At 41.7% G+C, this 8,748-nt stretch overlaps 1 protein-coding gene across 1 annotated transcript in view; it reads left to right on the forward strand.

The window, feature by feature from the left end:
• RELN (reelin) overlaps nucleotides 1-8,748 on the forward strand; it is a 346,725-nt gene that overhangs the window by 149,242 nt on the left and 188,735 nt on the right. Inside the window, exon 29 of the mRNA XM_085894992.1 lies at nucleotides 3,657-3,781. Coding sequence (XP_085751118.1) covers nucleotides 3,657-3,781 — 125 coding nt within the window. The remainder of the gene's footprint in view (nucleotides 1-3,656; nucleotides 3,782-8,748) is intronic.

Raw genomic sequence — 8,748 nt, forward strand, 5'->3', positions numbered from 1 at the left:
TACATGTGATGTGTGAACTCTATCTCCTTGTCTTTGACTGTTACCTCTGCCACCGAAGGTGGATGGAGGTTACGTTTACTGTCTGTCTGTTTTTTTGTTAACAGGATATCTCAAAAAGTTGTGGATGGATTTGGCCCCGAAATTTGGTGGAGAGCTTGGGTATGTGACAAAGTCGAAATTATTAGATTTTGGTGAAAATCCGAATCCGAATCTGGATCGAAGAATTTTTAAAGTGATTCTTCACCATTGAAAGATAGTGCCAAAAACGACATATAGCAGGATATATCAAAAAGTTCTGGACGGATTCAGACAAAACTTGGTGTGCAGGTTGGTAATGTATCAAAGAAGAATTGATTCGATTTTGGTGAAGATCTGAATCCAGATCCGGATTCGAGAATTTTTTTAACTGATTCTTCCCCGTTCAGTGATAGGGCTAAACAAAATGTAGCATGATCTCTGAAAATTGGACCGATTCGTACGAAACTTGGTGGATGAGATGGTTAGGTGATAACAAGCTGATTGAATTTTAGTTCAGGTCCAAATCCAGACCTGGTCTATCAGTAGGATATAAAACATCGTAAACTAATCAGCCTGGTTTTATCTGTATCAGGCGATGTGAAGCTCATTTTTATTCGTTGTCTAGCTGTTTTCTTCTCTCTCTTTTAGTATATTGACTAATATGTACAGGAAATACATAAGTAAAAAAGACCCAACAACAAGCGGCAATATTAACTGTGGATATTGTAGGGAACCAATATATGGCACTTTGACCACTGGTGGCAGTCTCCTTATCTGAAAACGATCAGCACATCAAGAACTATGATGAGCCAAATTTGTTCTTTTTACCACCAAATTCCATCTCATTGCTGTATGACATTTTTTGACACAATTCGTACTCAAACAAAATATAATCCCTTCTTTTGACTCCGAACAATTGCACATGAAGCATGGAATTAATGAGTCAGACTAACCTTGATTGCAAGTGTGAAAGCAGTTTTGATGCTGGATAAAGCACTCTTAACTTCTGATATAAAATATATGATTTACATCACGAGGTATATGTCACGAGGTATATAAGCACTTTTCGATAACAAGGTCTGTGTCAATGATAATGAGCTTTGCTTTGTGGACAGTAGTGATGAGTTAATATAAAGCATTTGATAACCTCGAATCAGTATCAGTACCAACTGGATTTTTCATTGGGAATTAGTTATAAATCCAATCAGTTTGTCATGCCAGGAATGAGACATGGTGTAGTGCCTCTGTAGAATAAGGCAGGAATTAAGAACTTCACTCGGATCTTTGCAGATAATGCAGCTTACTCTCTTTGTAAGGTACAGTTGGATCTTTAATGCCCATTATCACATGCCGGCAGATGCATCAGCCAGCTTTATGTTCCCTTCAAAGGAAATAAAAGTATATTAATGATCTAACACGATTCCTGCAAAACATCGGCATGAGAGGTTATTGGATATTGCTTTGTTTGGAATTGGACCAAAACTAGACAATGAGAGAGGTGAGCTAACTACCTTTCAACTATGTTGCTAACTACCTCCTGAGTAATATTGCATATGCAGGTCAGGTCAGGTATGGGAGCATGTCCTGAAGCAGCGCGTCGCTGCATCCACTTTCCATCGGTACTCCAGGAACCTCCATGTGACCATCCCCCAGGCAGATACCTGGACCATCCTCATCTCCGTGAGATGCTGATCAACCTGCTGCAACCACGAGACATGTGGTTGGCTCATTTGTCTCCTCCACTCACAAGAATTCCTCGCTGAGAGAATCTGGTAAGCAGGATCAGCATCAAGAAAATGAGCCATATGTCCATACAGCTGCAGCTGATGCTCACAGATGATGCAAGTAACAAATCTCATTTGAGTTTCTCCCAGCAACTGCTCGTTGGACACAAAGTCCGACCAGCGATTGCCAAAGATTCTCTGAAGAGACCTGGTACCAAAGGAATTAAATCTCCATCTCAGATCCCTGGTCAGAGTCCAAGTCTCACATCCGTATAGCAAGACTGGAAGCACCAAGGACCTGAAGACTCAGACTTTCGTCATCCTGCACAGGTACCAGCAGCACCACACCTCATGATCCAATAAATCCATGACTCCCAGGCCCGACCCAGACGTGCATTGACCTCTGGCTCACAGCCAGCAGAGACATGAATATCACGGCAAAGGTAAATTAATCTCTCCGTGACCTCAACATCCTCGCGACAAACAGGTACAGACAGGATAACAGCATCCAATATGTCATTGAAAGCTAAGATCTTACTTTTGACCCAGGAAACCTGTAATCCCAATAGCTTTGACTCCTCATTCAACACCTCGAGGGCCACCAAAAGGATATCCAGAGTCTCCACAAAGATGACTATCATCTGCCTAATCAAGGTCAGAGATCTTGACATTCCTAAATGATGCACCACAGCTTCATCTCTCCAACATCCTCCCCAGAATCCAGTACATACAAGCACTCAAAAGTGTGAGGGTGGGGGGATACACACCCCCAACAAACTCCAGTAACAACTGGAAATAAGTCAGATGGTATCACCACATCTCACAGCACTCTCAGTATCAGAGTATAGTTCAGACATCAGATTGATTAGTTTTGGTGGCACCCACGATACAGCGAAGGAAAATACAGATTTGGTGGTACAGCATTTCCACCAGCCTTGAGAAGTTCAGCACAGATGCCACAGATCCCAGGAGCTTGACCCGTTTCAATCGATTCACTGCAGCCTGTGTTTCCACAAATGAAGGCGGATCACAGTTGATTGGAGGGTCAGCAATCGGGATAGTAACACCCTTGGCATCCATCTCAATAACTGGTTGATCAGCCTGGTACAGCCACTCAAAGTAACCACCACATTAGGGCTTCATTTCGAATTCCTCTGTCAAGAGCCCACCATCCTCCACTCTAACTGCAGCACACCAAGGGACGGGCTTGGAGGAGCAGTGCTGGATCATCCTCCAGTGACCATTAACGAGCACATGGTCAATCTCCTTTCCACACCACTAGCGTTGGAATACCAAATCGAGTGATGAGCCTATGGGTGCTGAAACCATGAACCAGGCACCCTCAGCCAATGACATCTTGCAAAGTCAAGGTACTTAGTACTATTCTGGTTCACAGTTCCAGACCCTTTGGAACCAAGTTTCAGACCCATATACAGTCGTTATCGAATTCAAAATATACCTTTATTTTCATACACATCTATTTGTAATTATGCATTCATGAAATTAGGAATTTCACAACAAGAATTCAAAATTATTTTTTTCTTTTGATAAACATGAAGTGAAGTTTTAAACAATGCATGTCATATTCTCGTACAAATCCACGACGATGAGATGCTTTTGCAGAGGCAACAATTGGAGAAAGTGTATGAAGTGTTATTGGAGAGAGTATGGACACGTGAAGGGTTTCTGGAATCTCGGAAGACTCTGCTTTCTGGAATCACCCCCCCCCACCCCCCGACCCCACCATTCCAACGCCCCTTACACTTTCCTTTAAAAAAAATTAATAACCCTGGATCTTCATTGCTTAGTAAGTTTCATTTTTGTTGTTGTTATGACTGTCTTTCCAACAAAACAATAAAAACACCTTCTTAAAAATACCTTTCAGTTTTTTTTTTGTTTTGTTTTACCTCTTAGAAAAACTCGCTTTCGATGGTTTCAACACAGCAGCATGGAGAAGGTCTCTCCTCCCTTTGCCCTGGACCAGGTCTACGTGGCCCATCCCTGCCCAATGGACTGTGCTGAACATGTCTGCTCCACAGGTCTGCTGTCGTTTCAATGCACCTAATTTCCCTGTCTTGCTTGGATACTGTTCTGGAATATTTTCAGTTTAAATTTTTTAACTCTGCCTGGTTGATATAGACAACTTTGTGTTAAAGCTGAAGAATAATGTGTTTTCTGAATGAAACGCACTGATTCTGGTGAAATGTTTTCATTGGATGCTTCTGAACTGGAGCTTATTTGCACATTTCAAAGCTCACCACCTGTGTCTACACTCACTGTGCCCAAAAAAATAGGGAATCAAAGTAAAAATATATAATCTGCTCATTAGAATCTTTGTAACATTAAAGACTGAGAATGATGGTTCAATGCTAACACACCCAATGGAGTTGGATAGTCTGGGTTTCATCATTCCTCACCGAAAAGGATATATATATATATATATATATATATATATATATATATATATATATATATATATATATATATATATATATATATATATATATATATATATATATATATATATATATATATATATATATATATATATATATATATATATATATATATATATATATATATATATATATATATATATATATATATATATATATATATATATATATATATATATATATATATATATATATATATGTATATATATATATATATATATATATATATATATATATATATATATATATATATATATATATATATATATATATATATATATGTGTATATATGTATATATATATATATGTATGTATATATGTATATATATATATGTATATGTATATATATGTATATATATATATGTATGTATATATATATGTATAGATATGTATATATATGTATATATATATATGTATGTATATGTTTTTTTTTTATTTTTTTTTATTTTTTTTTGTATACCTTGGTCGAGGCTCGTATGAGAGCTAACACACAACTCACAGCAAGGAGGCATGAGACAAGAGGGGCGGGAGTGGAAGGGACAAAACATTGGGGAACAGACACAGGTGAACTGTGGAAGGGAGAGGGATGGGGATGGGACGGGGAACATGGCGAGGAGAAGATGGACATTACAGGGACTTTCAGGAAGGAAAGCAGGAGAATTGAAGGAAGTGGGCTTGGGTGGATTATCGGGGGTAGAAAAGATCGAGGATTTGGATGGGGGAAGATAAGAGGTGGTGGTGAACAGCTGTTTTGAAAGCCTGGAGGGAAGAATGGGAAAGAATAGAGTGAGCAAGTTTATTCCAAAGGCGGGAAAAAAGAGGAATGAAAGAGTGAAGATGAGCAGTGATTCGTGATTTTGGTAGTTTTACCAGAAGGGGGTTGTTGGCGGACCTTGAGCGCACTGTGGAAATGTGGTGGGGACAAATCGCAGAGAGAGCAGGGGGGGCAAGGCTGGAGAGGAGTCGGTAGAAGACAGAAAGACCACCGACCAACCTGCGGTGATTGAGTGAGAGGCCCAAAGACTCAGCTTCATTGCGGGAGATGCCAATGATCTTAAAAGCCCTGGTTTCGACAGCGTGAAGTCGAGAAAGGTGGGAGGCAGGAGCACCAGCCCAGAGGGGAGAGCAGTACTCCATCAGGCTACGGACAAAAGCTTTGTAAGTAGTCAGGAGCTCAAGAGGGCCGAGGAAGGACTTTGCACGACGGAGGATTCCCAGTCGGCGACTGGCTTTTGAGGCGAGGTTGGAAATGTGACTTTCCCAGGAAAGGTCATGGCAGATAGTGAGACCCAGAAGCTTGAAAGAAAAGACTTCTTCCAGAGGATTGTTGAGAAAGTGGATGGGGGGTTTTGTAAACGGTCCTTTTGAAGAGACATAGTGAGAGTGTGAGATTTGTGTGGATTGAAAGACATGTTCCACGTGTTGGACCAGTTTGTGATTTTATCCAGATCTGCAGTGAGCGAAGAAGCTGCTGCTTGCCGGTCTGAGGGATGACAGATGGTACGGCAGAGGGTGGAGTCATCGGCAAAGAGAAATAGAGGATTTTCCAGAGAGTCCGAGAGATCATTGATGAAAACCAGAAAAAGAACAGGGCCCAGAACGCTACCTTGAGGAACTCCAGCCTGCACAGGAAGAGGGGATGAAAGAACTCCATTTAGGGCCACACGTTGACTGCGACAGGAGAGGAAGTCTGCGAGCCATGAGTGGAGATGGCCTTGAATACCATGGGAAGAGAGTTTGGTGAGTAGGGCAGGGTGCCAGACTGTGTCAAAAGCACGTGATATGTCCAGGGATACGGCTCGGATTTCCTGTCTGGCATTGAGGACCTCCATCCATTGATGGGAGAGCAGTAGCAGCATATCCAGGGTAGAGTGACCTGGTCTGAAACCAAATTGATGATTGGAAATCAAGCCATTGGAGAAGAGGAAGGATTTCATGTCTGAAGCGATGATGGATTCCATAACCTTGCTGATGATTGGGAGAAGGCTGATTGGTCTGTAGTTACAGGGATCTGTTTTTGCACCTTTTTTATGCAGGGCAGTGATGTTAGCAGATTTCCAAGCAGATGGCAGATGACCTTGGGAAAATGAGAGGGTGAATAGAACAGAGAGAGGGTGAGCAAGAGCAGAAGAGCAGGCTTTGAGGACACGTGGGCTGATGCCGTCTGGACCGGTTGCAGAATCTGACTCGAGGTTTGACAGCAAGCTCTCCACCTTGTCAGGAGAAAAGGACACAGAGTCCAGGGACAGTTGGGTGCGACTGGGTAAAGTGGGTAGAGATAGTGATGGGTTTGGGACACAAGATTTAGCTGCAAACACCGAGTTTAGACATTCAGCTTTATCACGTGTGGAATCAGCAGTGCGGCCATTTGAGGTAAGGGAGGGGATGGAGGGGGAACATACACCAGAAACAGATTTGATTAAACGCCACCAGGATTTTGAGGAGGGAGAGAGGTTTGAGAGTTCAGACTTGAGATGAGAAAGATGTTGTTTTCTGGCTCTCCTGAGGGTAGATACACACTTGTTCCGAGCTTTGTGGAAAGAACTGAGATTGCCCTCAGTTGGGTTTGCTTTCCATGAGGCAAAGGCAAGTTGTTTCAGGACAACTGCCTCGCCACAAGCTTCAGTAAACCAAGGGCGGGAGGAAGGGTAGGACAACTGAACACGAGAGGGGATAAATCTGTGCATGAGGGAGAGCAAGTTTCTTTGAAAGAATTCCCAGGATGAGTTGATGTTTGAGAAAGTAGTGATAGGAGACCAGTCTGTAAGTTTGATGGCTGCTCGGAGACCCTGCCAGTCGGCTTGAGTGAAATGCCAGACTCGACGGCGGTGAGGTGGTTCTCTGATAACAGCCAGAGAGATGTCCACTTTAACAAGGACGTGGTCAGAAGAACCAATTGGAGCGAAGGAAGAGCAGCAGATATTGTCAGGGAAATTTGTCAAAATCAGATCCAGAAGAGATGGAGTACCATTGGTTGAGATCCGGGTCGGGAAGTTGACCGATTGAGTCAGTCCCAATGAGTCACAGAAAGCTTTTGCTGATGTCCCATGGCAGGTGAGAGAGGTACCCACACCTAGCCAACTGGCGTGATGACAATTGAAGTCGCCACATAAGAGGAAGAGAGAGTTTGGATGAGAAGATAGAAGATGGTCCATGTTTTCGGAGAGTGAGGTGTAGATGGAGTCATCACTGTTCGGTGGACGGTACAGTACACATATAAACATGAGGTGGGAGTGGAGGGGAAGCCGAAGCCAGAGGTATTCCTGGGGGTGTGGGGGAGTGAGAGCAGTGCAGGGAGAGTGAGGAATAGAGTCTTTGATGAAGAGAGCAACACCTCCACCAGGACGAGGCTCAGGTCTGTCATACCGTAAGAGGGAGTAACCAGGGAGAGATACTTGGGAGTCAGACACGTCTTGGGAGAGGAAAGTTTCTGTTAGGCAGATAATGTCTGGTTTGTCAGTGGCAACCTGCATGGAAAGATCTGAAAGGTTTGAGCGAAGGCCCCGGATATTTGAGGTCCACACTTTTAATGTATATATATGTATATATATATGTATATATGTATATATATGTATATATGTTTGTATATATATGTATATATGTATGTATGTATATATATATATATATATATATATATATATATATATATATATATATATATATATATATATATATATATATATATATATATATATATATGTATGTGTGTATATATATATATATATATATGTATATATGTATATATATATATATATATATGTATATATACATGTATGTCTTCTTCTTATTCTTTCGGCTGGTCCCGTTCGGGGTCGCCACAGCGGATCATCCGTATGATGCGCATTGTGATTTGGCACATGTTTTACGCCGGATGCCCTTCCTGACGCAACCCTGGTCGCCTCTTATGACACAGGGATATGGTACACCTATTTTAACCGGGGTATACACCGGCCCAGTACACTGGTACTCATTTCGCCGACCTCGGAAGGATGACAGGCTGAGTCAACCCCCTGGTGTATTAATTCAGTGGCCCAACGGGGATTGAACTCAGGACCTTTTGGATCCCAAGCCGCTGCCCTAACCACTGCGCCAACACCAGGCTCTGTATATATACATGTATGTATATATATATATATATATATATATATATATATATATATATATATATATATGTATATATATATATATATCTTCTTCTTTCGGCTGCTCCCATTAGGGGTCGCCACAGCGGATCATCTGTTTTTGCCATTTCCACCGGTACCCTGCGGTACCGGTGGCGGTCGTTGGTGACCTGGGCCTCGACCGATCCGGTATGGAAATCCGTTTTATTGTCCGCATAATGATTTGGCATAGGTTTTACGCCGTATGGTCGCCTCTTACCATACGGTACGCCGTATGGTCACAATGCCGTATACGCCGTATGGTCGCAACCCTGGTCGCCTCTTACGACACAGGGATAGTGTATATATATATATATATATATATATATATATATATATATATATATATATATATATATATATATATATATATATATATATATATATATA

The sequence above is a fragment of the Eptatretus burgeri genome, chromosome 9 (genome assembly GCF_056783735.1).
Source record: "Eptatretus burgeri isolate ZD-2024b chromosome 9, Ebu_testis_v1, whole genome shotgun sequence".
NCBI lineage: Eukaryota > Metazoa > Chordata > Myxini > Myxiniformes > Myxinidae > Eptatretus > Eptatretus burgeri.